The 17592-nt window shown below is 42.2% G+C and overlaps 1 protein-coding gene across 1 annotated transcript; it reads right to left on the bottom strand.

Moving 5' to 3' along the window:
• Positions 1 to 1382: 1382 nt before the first annotated feature.
• dhx16 (DEAH (Asp-Glu-Ala-His) box polypeptide 16) lies at positions 1383 to 17492 on the bottom strand. Its single transcript, XM_080005067.1, has 21 exons — positions 17411 to 17492; positions 16753 to 16959; positions 16250 to 16479; positions 15476 to 15656; positions 15313 to 15369; positions 14772 to 15026; positions 13264 to 13497; positions 12906 to 13097; positions 12536 to 12646; positions 12025 to 12140; positions 10915 to 11125; positions 9481 to 9579; positions 8805 to 8957; positions 8246 to 8386; positions 7438 to 7600; positions 6452 to 6570; positions 5550 to 5617; positions 4940 to 5102; positions 4168 to 4329; positions 2639 to 2812; positions 1383 to 1518 (listed from the first exon to the last, which is right to left on the bottom strand). Exons 2-21 carry the CDS (start codon positions 16948 to 16950, stop codon positions 1390 to 1392), a joined length of 3156 nt encoding a protein of 1051 aa, XP_079861193.1. The 5' UTR covers positions 16951 to 16959; positions 17411 to 17492; the 3' UTR covers positions 1383 to 1389.
• Positions 17493 to 17592: the final 100 nt, after the last annotated feature.

The raw sequence follows: 17592 nt of genomic DNA, 5'->3' as shown, positions 1-17592 counted from the left end.
CTTTACACCTGCCACCGTGCCACGCTTGTCGTTTTCTTAGACGGTGGACTTAAAATTAAAGTTGGAATAATTTTTTCACGGCCTGTTTGACATTGCATCAAACGACCTCTTACTTACATACCACATCATTAGGCACAAATCCAAATGCAACCCTGGAGTGTATATGCCATAGTAAATGAATAGTCTCACACTGCCTGTGATTGAGAAGTGTGAAAACATGTGGAACTTTCCATCCCCGCTGCAATGACAACACAGGGACAGGGCTGTCAGCAGTGCAGATCCAGAACCCCACAAGCACAGATAGCTCTCATACTTCCACGGATCTTTTGTAACTAAAGGACGGTTTCACCACCCTGTCGGGAGGGGCCAGTGGCTGCATTCTGATCCGCTGATAGACGAAAAAAATATCAATAGCTGTAAATGGACCATTTAAGCATGTACGTTGAGATGTTTACGTTAGATCCAAAAGACATCTTTATCAGGGCCATAGGATTGTTTTTGCTGACTTGTTTTTGCTATATTGACAGGGAAGAGTGAACATCTGTGTAGGTTTGCGTATTTATTTATTTAGCTAACCTAATTCTGAAAGTGCACAGATGTTGTCATGGATGACCTTTTTTTTTTTTTTTTTTTTTTTTCATAAAGACGCTTTGAAGTCTGTAAAGTATAAGTCAAGTCTAGTGTGGCCCAAGACAGCATGGGATGAAGATGTTGTGAAGGGGCCCATATTTCTTGTTTTAAACTAAATACGTTTGTTGTCTTTTGCATGCGTGTCAGATGTTAACATAAATCAATATTTACTACCCCCTCTTTTCTTCCATGACACCACAGAATACCGAAATTTACATACTAGGAAGCTCCATGTCGAGTTAGTTATAGATACCCCATGAGCCAGTTGGTTCATAGAGGTTTATTCAAACAAGCGTGTCTAAATGGTACTGGCTTAGTGGCTGTCACCGTGCTTCCTCTTACAAACAAAGCCAAATTAACGTTTGGTTTGCGGTGGAGATGAGGCGTTAAAAGGTGGAGTCCGAGCATTCCCTCATTATGGATTATTTGGCCACAAATCACACGTCAGTCTGCATTCCCCACAGCACACAAAGATGACCTACATTGCCACCTTATCGCTTTTATTTCACTGTTTCTTTGGGGGGCTTTTTTTTTTTTTTTTACGATTTAATTTGTTCATTTTTGCTTGCTTCTTTGTGTTCCAAATGTTGTGTTTTCTTCATGTTCCTTTGTTTTAATCTTGATGTCCTTGCCGGAAACAAGTGTGACTTGAACAGTAATTCCAGTTTACAATTATTACAGGACAAAAACAACCGGCTGTAAAAGTTTATTTATAATTATCCTCCCTCCCTCCCTCCCTCCCTCCCTGGGGCTGTCCCCTCAGCCCAGCTCCTCTTTGGTCTTGCCCTGTTTGCGGGGCATCTTCCTGCTGCTGCTGTCCTCCAGCTCCTTGTTCTTGTAGTAGTGTGGAGCCACTTCCAGCAGCCAGCCGCTCTCTATCTCGATCACCTGGGGGGGGGCAGATTTGGTTATCAGTCCCCAAAAAAACTAAAAAAACAAAAAACAAACTTCAGTATAAACATTGACAGGGAAACAAGATTGTACAGAAGTTTGAGTCATGCTTCCGCGTTGTAGTGCCATAACATTGCCTGCCGCCTGCCGCCCCCCCCCCGAAAGAAGATAAGTCGATTTATCATTAGGATCTTTCTATTGGGTTAACAGGAAACCTATGACTATTCACTCCTAACAATGCTGCTGTCTGTTCCTGTTTGTCCCTGTTTGTGTCGGGCAGAGCACGTGACGCTGAGGCAAAGCGACGACAAAACGCTTCCTCCACCACCATGACCCCCTGACTCCAAACACTCCGGGGGGAAACGCTAAACCGGTAGCGGCTGACGCAGAGCACAGATCTGATCCTTTACTTTTAAAAGTACAGCTTGGGACATAATGATGGAGAAATGAACCCATTTGCTCTGTTAGAGACATCTAATATGCTTCTATGCATCAATAAGCCATCTATAATATCTGACATGCTTTTCTTATCATAGTTTATTGCTGGGGATATTCCCGGATGCCATAAACCAATTCCTGGGTCGGCGCATTCAAGTTTGTCGGGTTGCATTTAGTAGTTAATGTTGTTGTTTTTTGACAAGGGGGGGGGGGGGGGGGTACCTACCAAAAGTGGTCCAACGAAGGACAACCGGTGAACCTGCGACAGGGTCATGGACACTCATGAGCTCATTGATGCTCATAGAGAGTAAAGTCTAGCCTTTTCCGTTTCCTACTACATCATGTGGATGGTTAGGGTCCGATCCGATGGAGCATCTGTGGGATGTGCTGGAACAACAAGCCTGATCCACGGGGGCCGCACCCCACAACTTACAGGACTTAAAGGATCCGCTGCCAACGTCTTGGTGCCAGATACCACAGGACTCCACAAGACCAAGATGTTTTGGCGGCAGGAGAGGGAGCTACACAATATTAGTTGTTATACTGTAAGTGGTGGTTTTAATGTTGTGGCTGATCGGGGTGTGTGCGTGTGTGTGTGTGTGTGTGTGTGTGTGTGTGTGTGTGTGTGTGCGTGCGCACGCTTTGTGTGGTGCTTGTGCACAGCGTTGCCTGGACAGACCTGTCTCATGAACTCCTTGGTGGTGAAGACAAGCTCGTGGTAGATGAGCCAGCGCGGCTGCTCCTCGAACAGAGAGCTGTTGGGGTGAACGTACACAGTCTGCTGGTGCTTCACCGTCTTGTAGCCGCCTTTGCTTAGCCGAGCCGTGTGGTAGAAGTACCCCGCCGTCACCGCCTGGTCGTTCAGCAGCACAACATAGGAAACAATGTACAGCAACTTGCAACTGTGAAGGCGGGTTTTGAGTTTAACGCACGATCAGAACACCCTGCATTCTTTCCATTGAAGTACAAACACACAACCTGGTCATAGAAAACCAGTTTTGGTTGGAGCTTGCTGTTCTTGTTGTCACCGTTTACATTCTGGGACACGTTTATTTCCTGATAACCGCATACTGGGAGTGCCTTGAGAAAATCAGATTTATTTCTGTGATTTAAAGGAGCAATAGACAACTTTTTTTGCTTTCACTTATCATCATGAAGTTAATGTTGATTGCACAGCTTAAAGGCTAAAGAATAATGACACCATTGGCATTTCGATTGGTTGGTTGGCTTGAATATAAAAACGACTCATTGAAATTGGTTGAGAAAGGTTAACGTTAGAGTGCTTTTTATCCAGAAAAACCACAGCTTCCCCATTAACTTGTATTTGTTTACAGGCCAGCCTTGCCCTCTCCAATATGGCGGCGAAGTTGAAGTATCGCAGCATCGAGCCAAATGAGTCAATGCAGCATCTATGTCTTTATATGTCTATGATTGCGCAACTCGAATAAATTAAACTAAAATTGTGACAATTTCAATTGACCTCTTCAGTGAACTTCTTATTTCCAAAGTGGTGTTGATCATTTCCACAGATCGCTCTGAGGAAAACGTAAAGCAATCCTGTTGTCTTTGTGACAGCAGCACAAACAATAACACCACTTGGAAAATCTAGGGGGGGGGGGGGGGGGGAGCTGAAAAGTTGTCTATTGCCCCTACAAGCCATCGTGCTCCATTTAGTTTGGCAGTGGCTTGTTATTATGGGCCAAACAAGTTCCTCTCTGTTGATAGTACATCAATATCTCACAAAGTTCATTCAAGTTGAACTCTGGGCAAAGGCCTAGCGGCAAACCTTACCGCACTGCTGGAAGTGAAGGGTCTCATCGAGATCATTTGGATTTGGTGTGAAATATCACTGCCACAAAATGTTGTTCTGACGGGGTGCTGAGAATAATAAAAACTTCGGAGGGAAAACGTGTGGGGAAACGCTCAAGGACCAACTCAAGTGTAATTCAACTGCACTGGTCTTTGAAGGCACGTTCCACAAAGAAAATAAATAAAACGCACTCTTATCTTAAGCGGTTCAGGGGTGCACCCTCTGCAGAAACACAGATCCAGCTTCAGATATGAAAGAGTTATTATTATTATTCTAAATGATGACATATCGCCCGCCCCTGACCAGGTCTAATTTTTCCATGGTTCAATATGACTGCCTCAGGGTGGTGTAGCGTACTGATGTAGCGGATAGAGGACTGGCTCAGAGGGGACACTGACCTTGCGGATGGGAATGCCGTCTCCTTGGGCGCTGACCACCTCGACCTCGATCCGGCTCATCAGTCCTTCCAGCTGGTCGCGTACGTCCCGTGCACGCCTCATGGAGCGGAACTGGATGAAGTTCTCATAGCACCAGTGGGTGGAGTAACCGCTCTCCAGCCACTGAACACATAGCAGAGTGCAACTTTAAGTTAATCGGAAATTACATCTAATATCATACAGGTAGATACTGGATTTAAATTACAACATTAAAATGTTTATGGGGCAATAGTATGGTATTGCTACATTATATTTATAACCATTTTATTATAAACGTTTATATGCGGTTCGGATTGTGTATCATGTACATTATATTATATATTTAGGGGTTCACCGATAAGAATATCTTCATCATTAGGGAATATCCCCGATACAAATACAGTGTTTTCCACCAATTCTATCTGTGGTGCAAGCTGACGGGGGGGTGTCCCGGTTATGCAGTGCTTTTTTTGTTTGATTCAATAAGGAATTGAGTAAAATAAAATACATCTAAAACAAAATACAATGTTTTTATTTTGCTTTATTTAAAGTAATGACTCCCACTCCAATGTCTCCATTACACATGGAGACATTGGCGTTTTGGAGAACTGCTTTTTGACAGACAATCAGACCTGGGGCAATTTGTTTATTATTCTTATTTTTGTAGGGGGGGGGGGGGGGGGGGTAAATAAATGTTATATATATATATATATATATATATAAAAAATCACCAGCGACCGTGCTTTCCTACTACCTGTGTGTAAACGTTCAGCAGCACCATGTGATCTCCACCTGGCACCACAAAGTTCATCCTGGCGTTGTCTGCGTGCACCATTTTGTCTTTGGGCCGGTAGAATATGGAGTTGTTCACAGAGAGCATGGCCGCTATGGTCAGCACCTCCTCTGAACATTTATATCTGGGAACAAGATAGCAGACAAGATACGTGATGGAGTACTCAAGACCTGTATATATATTCTTATTTAACTCTGTGACTTTGCTTAATCGTATTGGAGGTTTTCTTGACAAAGATTGATAAATGTTATTCGTATTTGCTTTTGATGAACACATCCAATAAATCACCAATTTTGAATGTAAAGACTAAGGCAATTGAAAGAGCAACCAGACAGGTTACTGCAATGGCTGTATCTGTCAAGGTCCAAGTCAGAGCAAAGGTCATTTGGCATTAATTTGAGCCAATCAGACAGAGATTTTAATAACTTGTGTTCAACTGGAAATACTGCTGTCCCTGCGGTTAGATTTTTATTGATTTGAGTTTGGTTAAATACGCCCCTTTATCATTGAACTTCATATTGAATGATGCATGTAGCTTTCCTTTAAAAACTACAAAGGCCATGTGACTCACTGGTCAGATGCCAGGATCATCTTGCTAAGCATGGGGTCCACTGGCAGCTCAGCCATCTTGCGGCCCAGCTGAAACACACACACACACACACACACACACACACACACACACACACACACACACACACACACACACACACACACACACACACACACACACACACACACACACACACACACACACACAGAGTTTGTTTTCACATTTAAATGTATATTATAGTATGTATGAAGAAGTACCCAAAACAACAGTATCTTGAAACACACACCCCATACATTTTGTGGATTTTCACGTGTACAAATTCAGTGTGACTATGAACACATCCAAACCATTGTATGAGAGCCGTTAATATGACTTTCTTCACTGCATATATGTATGATTGTATGTCTTTGTATGTGACAAATAAACCTCTTCAATCTTGACTTTGGCAGTCACACCAGGAATTTGCAGTACAATTTTTATTTGTTTATTTATTTATTTATTTCCCCCAGAAGTAGGTGGTACCAATGATAAAGCTGCATCTAAAAATTGCATCATGTCCAAAATCTGACATCCAATCAGGTGTGGAGGAAAACAAGGTGCTGAACAAATGTGAGGAACAGGCTGTGCAAAAGTGTCTCTGCATGCAAGGTATGTACTCTATGTGTGAGGAGACAGGAAAAGATCTGCTATAGTGCAGCGGTATAAAGTAATTAAGTACTTCCACTTAAGGACTTTAAGGATTAAGGGTTCATAGGTGATTTCACATATTTTAAGGTCAACATCGGCCCGATTGGACTGCATTTAAGCACAGTGAGTAGCTGCCGCAGAGCAATAAGTTGCTCAATAGTAAAGCATTCATTTATTAATGATGAATTGAAATTGTTATCTGGCTTGAAAAATAGCAAACCTATCCCAACCAGTACCTTAGTGAGCTCCCCCATGTGGTTTAGCGCTCCCAGGGCGTACAGCTGCTCCAGGGCCAGAACCAGGGTCTCATGTGGGGGAGGGTCCATGAAGTCAAAGTGAATGAGGTCATTGATGCCTACAAGAAACAAGATAAATGAGTAAACCTTTGACAACTTTCTGTTCAACTGGTCATATGAGGTGAACACCTTTTGGGACCTGTTGCTATAGATTCAAGATTCAAGTGGTTTATTCGTCACATACATATACATACTTTCATACAACTGCTTTCATACAACTATACAACTGCTAGTTTGTATAGCAGCGTTCCATCTAAATTCAGATACTTTCCAAAAAAGACAAGGTAATCAACAGTGAATATGACTGACAGTGAATATAATGTTTTTCATCTATGATATTGAGATTTTCGTTAATATAGAAGTCATTTTCTTACTAATGCCCCCAACTCAAGACCATTCAAGTTTACATCATTTTGCGTTTTCTTTGATTTCCTGGTTACTGGTGGCATCATTTATTTTCTTCCAATATTTATTTTGGCCATGATAAGATTGTGACATTTTCTTTTTTCCACAGCAAAAAAAGGAAAAGTAAATAAATCTGACAATGATCAGTAGGATCTTTGAACCTAGTTTATTTTATATGATTAATGTATAGACTTGTGAGATTAAATAAAGAGCACCTCAAACATGTGGCCTGTCATGTAACATTTGTCAGTAATCTGGATAAAAAAAAATGAAAAAATACAGAAATTACATCAAACAGCTGGTGTCCTATGCGACTGAGCTGGGGTTTGATTGAATTTAAAGGCACAGCATTATTAGAGTTGGCCTATTGACAAGTTGCAGGGAACCTGACCAATGTGCACTGAACTAATCACCAACAACGGTAAGAACAAACAGCGATAAGAACAAGGAAAATAGAATTTTTAGGTTATCAGGAATTCCATCTGGACTGGGGCTCCACCCTGAGCCTCTTCCCCTCTCACCTAGACTCTTGAGCAGCAGGACTACATTTCCCAGGTTGGTCCTCTGGATCTCTGGCACTGTGGTCTCCTCCATCTCGTGCTTAAAGGCCCAGGCTGTGTACAGGCGGAAGCACTTCCCCGCATCCACTCTGCCCGCACGTCCCGCCCTCTGATTGGCGGAGGCCTAATGAGACCCCCCCCAAAAACAAATGTAAAAAAAAAAGACAGAACCTGAAGGTGGAAATCCATCAATTTATCAGTGTCTGCATTACACTGCAATCACAAGAATTCCATCTGAAATATCAAAATTACATTTCCTCTTTGAATAGGTTCAAAGCTAATCTCCTAAAACAATCCTTAAGCAATCTCCTAAAACTATGGGTTTTAGGAGATTGCTATTGTTTTACCTCCATGATTTTCCTTTATACAAAATATCTCCCCGTTTCAAGGTGTAAATGTTGTTTTATACCGATGCACTATACCTCTTATGTCTTGTTTTATGTTGTGTATTACATTTCATTACCTGCTGCTTTTTGGCCAGGTCTCTCATGTCAAAGATTCTTAACCTCACTGAGACTAAATAAAGGTAGAATAAATTAAAAAAAACATATCTATAGTGTCCAAATAAAAGGGTGACATGGGTTTATCGTGGGTTACATTTCTATTTCTTGTTCATATTTCCCTTATTACTTTATCCCTCCCAGTCATTTACATTTCAACTGAATCCACTTAAAGCATCATATCTAATTAAACTGAGGCTTAAATACTTCATTCGTCAAACTGTTTAAGTCAGTTTGACAAGAAGTACAAATAAAAACCCTTGTTCTACCCGAGAACAGGGCGTGACGATCAGCGACTCCATGCCAGTACGGGCGTTGTAGCTCTTCTGTTTGCAGAAACCAGGGTCGATAACGTAGATGATGCCATCTATGGTCAGCGAGGTCTCCGCTATGTTGGTGGCCACCACCACCTCGGAGTGAGCACAGTGCCGGGAGATAACGTGAGCAAGCATTGCATAAGTGTGGGAACAAAGGGATCAATGTCTTGATAATAATGACAATGCAGAACAACTGGGAGTCAGAAATCTCCATGTGTACTACAGCACCCTCTAGTGGTACATAAAATCAATATGGTCACTTATTACCATTATACTTATTACTATATATGGTCACTTATCACACTCATATTATTTATAGTCATTCATCTATCCAACTGGTCAAGGATTATCATTTAAGGATTCACAGATGTACAAACGGCTGTCTTCCTTATCTGTTAGAAAGATGCATTAACAAACATGGATACAAATTCATAAGTAGCAGAAAACTCCCCCTTGTGCATTTAAACAAATAACTGTCTTTCTGTTTTGAGAAATGCCCTCCTGGCCTCACCTTGCGGGCGCCAGGCGGCGTGGGATTAAAGATCTTGGCCTGCATGTCGGACGGCAAGTTGGCGTAGATGGGCAGGACTAGCAGCTCGGAGATCTTTGACCCGAGGCGCCTGCATCGCTCCTGGAGCAGCTCACAGCAAGCCTCAATTTCCTCCTGTATGGTTACATTTGTAGATCGAGGAACGGAACAGAATTTCATCCCCTTTCTGACGTTTACCTGGTTGCTCCACAGGTCAATCATTAGACGGTGTAGTGGTATTAGGAACAGTAATGACTGAGTATCCACGTCGTAGTAGTAATGGATGACCGTAATGCCTCTGTAACCGGGAAGTACTGATACAACTTTTCCGTTATGGATATTGATTCCAAACATGAATCTGTTCAATTACTTTACTGAACAACATGGAGTTAAGACTAGAAATTTCTGCATTATGATTCACAACTAATCAAAAATAGCGACAATTAACATAATTCCACAAGCGCAGAACCTCAGAAAAAAATAAAAATAAATGGCTTTTATTTATCATTTTACATGCATGATGTTGCTCTTTCAATCTTACTCAAAATTGTATATTTGAGATATATTTCTCACACGGACCTTTGCATTCCTAGATACAAATCTGTGTGTTGCTAGTGAACATTGAAAAGACCTGAAAGCTTCTGTGTGCCCACAGTACCTGTCCAGTGAGGAAGACCAGGACGTCGCCGGGAGCCTGGGTGACGTGGATCTGCAGCACGGACACGACACACGCCTCCAGATAGTCTGCCTCCGGAGCCTGGACAATAACAAAAACTGGATAATGCAACAGTGACATTACGCAGAAGAAGAATCACTTCCACCGTTTGGGTTCATGCAAAATGTTCCAAGTGATTATTGGCCGAGATGTGTTTGTACAAACCAGGAAATAGTCTTCTGCATTTAACCCATTCTAACCAGTAGGAGCAGTGGGCAGCCATAGTCCCATGCCAGGGGTGATTATTTTAACAAATTCATGCAATGACTTGAGACCATAAAATTATATTATTGTAACAAACATCAATCATCAACAACAGGCATCTTTAAATCACTTAAAGGTACAATATGTAACTTTTCCGCATTAAAATGTCTAAAAACGACTAGACCTATCTTTTATATTTTCTAAAATTGCGTACTAACATTATCCCAAATATTTTCAACAACCAAAGAAATCCGTTATTTTAAAATGGGTCCATTTCATTAGGCCGCCCGTCAATGGTGTCGTGTCCCCTTTACGCCGCATTGGCCTTTGGATCGTAGGTCAACGTCACCTCATATTGGACAGGGCAAGACTGGCTTGTAAACAAATACAATGAAATGGGGGAGCTGTGTTTTTTCTGGATGAAAAGCGCTATAACGTTTACATTTCTTAACCTGTTTAATTTTCTTAACGAAGAGTCGTTTTTATATTCAAGGGCTTATGATATACGTGGAGTAGAAAAAAACAACTTTTTTTTTATGTTGACGTATTGCAGCAACAGGCCAAAGCAGTCAATGAGGCATCAATGAGCTAATGATAGCTAGCCACTGTATTGCACTATTGCTTAAATTGCTCTACTATTACTCTACAAACTATTTTCTGATTGAGCTCAATTATGTATTGCCGTTTGCTCGTAGCTGTCACTGTAAAGCGCACACGTGATAAATTAAGACAAAAATTCCCTCTATATATTTTATATTGTTTATAGTGTGTACCTTGATATGCACTCTATTCTCTGCTGTCCCCTTTTTGCTGCTGGAACGATGTAAATATCCCCGTTGTTGGCCTAATAAAGGTTTATCTAATCTTATCTTGAACCCACGCTACTTCAGACGCCATCAAACTCAGTCTTTTTTATTGTTTGATTGAGAGCCCTCGAGCGGCAGAAATCAAATATTGTACCTTTCATCTTTTATTTCACCTTTATTTAACAAGGAGAGAGATGCTGGGCAGCCGCGGCTGTACAAACACCAAAATCTCAAAAGAAAATGATAGAAAACTAACTCACGCAGGAGTTGTACCAGAAGGCAGTAAATCGGATCACACCCAACAACCTGCTCATTGCCATCGTCTTTAAAAGAAACCCCGACCCAGACGGTCTCCCCTGGTTCCCACCTTGGTGTAGTAAATGTCAACAGGGAACCTCCTGCCCGGAATCCTGAAGACAGGGGCGTCGTCGAAGAAACAGGAGAAGCGCTCGGTGTCCAGGGTGGCGCTGGCCACCAGCACTTTCAGGTCGGGTCTGAAGCGGGCGATGTCCTTAATCAGCCCAAACAGGATGTCTGTATGGAGCGTCCTCTCGTGAGCCTCGTCTATAATGACAACACTAGGGAGACGGAGAGGGCGGGGTTTTTTTTGTTTTTTTTTTTCCTCTTTTACACACAAAAAAAAAATTATATTTAGCTAAATCTAGGGTAGTAAATGGCAATGTAGGACTGGGTATTTAAAAAAATTCTATCTAGGGGGGAGGGGGTACGCGCGTAAAGAACGTAATGTTATGTGGCAAATGCGGTCTCCATTACAGAAGTGCAAGATTTATTATTTACAAGTCAAGTATTTAGACAAAAACATCTAGTTTTCACTCAAGTCCCATAGCAACGGAAAGCCACGGAACGGAACAATTCCTTAACGCAGTTGTGTTTACAAAATTCATTTTATACAAGTAGGAAACAAAGTTGAAAAAATTTGATTTAATTTAATGAAATTAACCCCAGGAAAACTGGCACGGGAGTAGGGAACCGGCGCCTAACACTGCTATGTGGGGGAGAAATAAACAAAAACGCCACCAATTCTCTGATACTTCTTTTCCGCTGGGGACGTTGGTGCGTAAATAGACAGGAGGGTCTCATGAAACCCTGCGGTGAAATTTCCCAGAGTGTAGGTGCATGTGTGAATAGTTAAACTCATTCGTGGTGCCGAAAAGATTATCCCTGTGACTTACCAGAACTATGTGTGTAAGGGGCTCAAAACAGCTCTAAGCAGAGAGGGCGAGAGTGGCTCTCTCCCTTATGAGCTGTGAAGCTCCTAGTGGGTTGGAGGTTGCCAGGTATGAACTACCCTACCCAAATGCCTAGGGCCAGAACATTACATCAACAAAACTCAGCTGACTAAACTGGCAACCCTACGGCACAAACATGTCAAGATTCTTGAATGTTGAGTTTTACTGCATGTGGAGCGCTTTCTGTGTTCTGCGTTTCACACTTTGTCTCTAGCTACCTGTCTTACCTGTAGCTGGCGAGGTCTGGCTCGGTGAGGAACTCTCGCAGTAACATTCCATCTGTCATGTACTTCAGCACCGTCCGCTCTGACGTGCAGTCCTCAAAGCGGATGCTGTAGCCCACCTGGAGGAAGTCAGACCAGACAAAAGTGAGTTATGGATTAACAAGAAAAAAAAAAAACCCCAAAAGAAAACAATGCCTTCTGTGTCATTTACATAACTACGGCAAAATTGTATGAAGCCTAGCTAGGTTAGGTTTGGATGAGCGGCTGCGGGGAAATTGTGATCCTTTGAAAGTAACACTGACAATTCACCTTACTAAATTTGATTTATGCTTCAATGATCGCCATCTGCCGGTGGGAAATTATCTTGCTGAACAAAATGTATCGCATCTAACGTGTTGCATTGAATCATAACATTGGTGATGGAACCCATGGAGGAAATAACATCCCGTGTGGCAGACAAAAAGAAGCCCTCACTTCTAACAATGAAATCACCGCCAGTTTTACGTGGCCTCACCTCATTCCCCAGCTTGACGTCCACTTCCTGGGCCACTCGGGCCGCCACGGACATGGCTGCCACCCTGCGAGGCTGCGTGCACCCGATCTTCATGCCTCCATTGGTGTAACCCTGAGAGACAAACAGCCAGGTAGCACCTCACAGTACTGGCAAAAGCAAAACACTCCAAAATGTGTGTCCAGCCCTTGCTGCAGGCATCTGTGACAATTGTGAAATGTGGAGTTTTTTTCCAGATGTAATCAATTAATATTAAGAAACGATCATTCGATTATTTCATTATTAAACACTGCAACCCCAAATGTATGCAAACATATTGTTCCTTGATATGGTCAATGAAACATTCTCCATCTTAACCAGACTGGTAACGTACATCCTCCATCAGGTACTGTGGGATCTGGGTGGTCTTGCCGGATCCTGTCTCCCCCTCGATGACAAGGATCTGGTGCTCCTTGATGGCGGCGAGCAGATCCCCTCGATAGGGAAAGACAGGTAGGCTGCGCCTGACTTCCTGGAGAGATTGTTTCTTCAGCTCGGCCTGAGACGGCGCGGGGGCCTCCTGCTCCTGGAGGAGATGCAAGGTTTTATTTGTCTCAAGGTCAGTTATTCTTCTATAGTGTGCAGTTGGATGGTCATTGGCAAACTACAAGGATGGTACCTGGTCTATTCAGAAAAAATGGAAAATAACATATTTCCAAAGGGTAAAGTGACAGTGAGGAGCACAGACTGACCTTTTCCGACAGGGTTCCCTTCATGGTGACAGCACTGCTGACAAAGCTGATCATCTCTTCTTCCTCCAGGATGAGCTGGTACTTCTCCCTCTCCGCCTTCATCCCGCTCTCCCGCTCCCTCTTGGCCCCGAAGCTGAGAGAGGCCGTTTTCAGCCTCTCCTCCTCCCAGCGCCCTTGCTCTCCACCCAGCTCCATAGGTGGCTCTTCCAGCTCCAGATCCCGCTGAGGCACTTCCTGTTTGGTGTGGTGGAAAGTGGGTGTCAAGGTAAAATATATTTTAAAAAAATGAGCAGAGATGACAAAATAAATAAATAATGCCAACATAACATTTAGAACAGGTTCATCTAATCTTATGCAAAGGGCGGTTACAATCATGAAATTGAATTGCGATTTACAATTGAATAGCCTTTTTGCTCCTTTGATGCCACATTTGTAATATATGGTTATAATATTGTGACAAAAAATCCAATACATGAGCAAGGCAATTTATTTTATATTAAACATTTGAATGTAAACTTATGAAATTTTCCTCCACCCATGCGATGGAAACTCAACGCATTCATAGATGGTTCAATATTTCTAACATTTGTAGACCAACACTTATACAACCCGCGGTCATGCCAAATTAATTGCGTTTAGGTTGGTCACGATCAGGCACTCCAGATGTTCAAAGGTGTGATGAGGCTTTCAAGTTCAAGAGATTACTTGTCACATACATATACATACGGTCATACATATATGCAGTGAAATGTCATGACTATGGAAGTGCTAGATATCACTGCATGATTAATAGTAAAAACTGGCATCTGTTGCCTTTTAGCGGGGAAGTAAGTAGTTAGCATTATACAGTGGTACCTCGACTTACAACTGCATCTACTTAGGACTAATCCAAGATACGAGCAGCGATAGTCGCGACAATTTGTATCGACTTGCGACCGACTGCTCCAAGATACGACCGTGGAAATTTGCAGTTGGCACGTCGGCGGCCAGTCAGCAGTCAGTCAGCAGGCAGCCTACATGGTGTGTGCACGTAGTTCGTGGCTTATCGATATTTTTTTCATATTTACTGTGTTTGTGCTGTGTATTTTGTTTATTTTCACAATTTATATGGGAAAAATTGCTTCGACATACGACTGTTTTAGCATACGACCGTTCTTATAGAACAAATTACAGTTGTAAGTCGAGGTACCACTGTATCAGGGAATGTAGTGGACAGCGTGTCACTCAACCCTCAGCAGCTTGAGTTTCGATTCTATTTTCACATACACCTCGAAAACATAGTTTTACACCTTTATATATATATATATATATATATATATATATATATATATATATATATATATATATATACACACACACACACACACACACTATAAAAGGTAGTCACAATAACTTAAATATAATTTTGATTATTATTAGTTCTTCTTCAAATTATCTATGATATTTCATATGACCAGAGGGACTCTCGCAGGACTTACAGCTTCACCCCCTCACTCCCCCCTCCATACCTTACTCCTCTTCTCCTCTGGCATGTAGTATCGGTTCTTCCTCTCCTCGTTCACTTTGGCCCCGGCCGCTTTGTAATCCTTGGCCAAGTCACGGATGGTGCGCTTGTACTCCAGGTCTTTCCTCTCCCTCTCCGTCAGGTCGTCCGTGGAGAACAGGTACTCATCGTCTGCGATCTCTGCCTCCAGGTCCTCCAGCTTCTCCGACTCTCGCTTCTGCAGATACTCCCAGCGGGAACGCTTCCTCAACTCCGGCAACTAGGGTGATGGGAACAGGGATTAGAGATCCATCACACATTGATGATATGATTTTTGTTAAAGCTACAGGCAATTACTTTTTGTGGGGAAATATTCATTATTATTTACTGTTAGTAATGGAACTAGCCTCAGGCACCAGTCACACAAGGAATTGACAGTGCAAAATTGATTTGTGTGTCCTTGTGAAGTAGGCGGTACGGATGATAAAGCTATACATACAAATGCTCCAATAGATAAATTAAAAATGAACGCTGTGTGACACCAGCATTTGGATTGAGAAACTCACCATTTTCCTCTGATCTTCTTCATTCAGCTTAAGCCTCTTTTGAGCATCTTCGTAAGCCTGGAGGGAAAAGCATTGAAGCTGTCAGACAACGCCGTTTTGTGTATCAACTCCGACAGCATTGGAAACATGCTGAATGTGACAGAGGTGTTGTTATCCTGGTCACCTTTTTATCAGTCCTCTCAGCAATGTTGCGTGTCTTCTCTTTGTCTTTTAGTTTGACACGCTCTGCAAACGCATCTCTCTCTTCAATGTCCTGCAGTCGTTCTCGCTCCTCTTTCTCCCACTCCTCTTCTTCCTCCACTTCTTTATTTGTGGATTTTTTTTCATCTTTCTCTAAATCCCCTCTAATTAAATAAAATTAAAATAAAAAACAAAACACAAATGATTATTAGCAATTATTCTGAAATGCAGGCCTGTGACACTCCTTTAAACGTTGACACGTGGAATACTTTGGCTGTACAGATAGGCGGGATTACAATCAATATAAGTATATATATATATATATATATATATATATATACACACACACACACATATATATATATATATATATATATATATATACACACACACACACACACACACACAGAGTTTTATTCTGAAACACATTTTTACAGATATTTATAGGTGTTTTATCTGCAGTAGAGGTATCTAGTTTTTCTGTATTTTGAAAAAAGGTGGAAGTGCCATTGCTTTAATAAATGCAAAATGTGACAAAATTAAATAGCTGTTTGTCAGCAGGGCCGAGAGATCATTTTAAGTTACGTTTCTCACCAGATCGATCAACAGACAATATTAGAACTCTAAAATGGTCAAGGGATCATATAAAATATAGGCGACAACTCAACTTGAAACCATTAAGTTCCTTTAATTATGAAAGAATTAAGTGAGGATAATGAAAATATCACAGAGGAAAACCTGTTACACCGTGGTATACCTCTTTGGTGGTTCCTCTTCACCTGATGACTCACTCTCCTTTTTCCGTCTGATGTGCTTCCTCTTGTTTCCCTTCTTACTCTTCTTCTTCCCTCTTTCTTCCTCCGCAACTGTGTCACCGTCGCTGTCTGGGTCCTCCAGCAAGGTGTAGGTCCTGTTCTTTCTATCCATCTCTATGGCCTGGCGTTCAACCGCTCTGGCTGGCTTCTCGACTACTTGCTTGCGTGGAATCTAATGCAAGACGAAAGAGGTAAAAGAGGTTACGGATATGCGGCTCTCTGGAAAAAAACACTGATATTACATTCTTTCCAAATCATCATAAATCTGAATCATAAAGGCGGATTCCGACACAAACCATGGAAAAAGCATAAAGAGAAGCACATATATTGGATGGCTGTTTCTTATGGGATACAAATTGAAAGTCTTACATGTTATGGTAACTGATAACAGACCATAGAGGTCAAATGACGAAGCATTATTGCACGAAAAAAAAAGCGCCTTCACCTTGTCATAGAGCTCTTGCGCAAAGGAGATCACATTTTGGTCGATGTCGATGGTGCCTGTCTGCTTAAGGCGGGCCACAAAGTCCTGATGGCCTAAGGATCTCCGCGCTGTGCCAATCATGAACTGGGCCACATATCGGTCACTCAGGCCGAGGACGTCATGGAGACGGTCATTCACCCACTGCTCCAGATTGGCCATGTTGACTGTCTGTAAACACATCGACACGTTGTCAGAATCAGTTTATCCGGTCAATAACACTTGGGAGCAGCCAAAAGAAGAAGAAGAAGAAGAAGAAGACACTTTCATTTGTCTTGCATAAAAAAAGCACAACATTAAAAAATATATATATATACATACAATATACAGAATGTATACAATATAGAGAAGTGTGTTCAGTCTCTCAAAAAGTAATCTTGGGTTATATTTATTGGATGTGACTAGAAAGACAACGAGGAATTCGAGCTACAGGTTAGACCTGACCGGCTTCTATTGCGGGAAGGTACAATGCTGCGGTTGCTGCCAGGGAACACCGCGCTCGAAAAACAATAACAAACAACGGGAGCTTCCTCGTCGCACGCTCTGCGGGACGAGGACCCGAACAGTTGTAATTAAATGGTAGAAGGCGGTCCTGCGAAACGCTCGTTCTGCGGCCACCGACCTGTTCCGTTCAGTATCCTATCAATGTCTTCGGTCCAACACAAAACAGGAGAAGAACTGAAAGTACCGCGGCATGTTTCGATAACGTGCACGGAATACGCACGCTGAACCCGGAAACGGTCAGTCGCCATTTCCGCCTCCCAAATGTTATAGCCGTTAAAAAACAAACAAAAAAAAAAAGTC

The sequence above is a fragment of the Zeus faber genome, assembly GCF_960531495.2.
Source record: "Zeus faber genome assembly, chromosome: 8".
Classification (NCBI taxonomy): Eukaryota; Metazoa; Chordata; class Actinopteri; order Zeiformes; family Zeidae; genus Zeus; species Zeus faber.
This window is presented reverse-complemented; position numbering and strand designations above follow the sequence as displayed.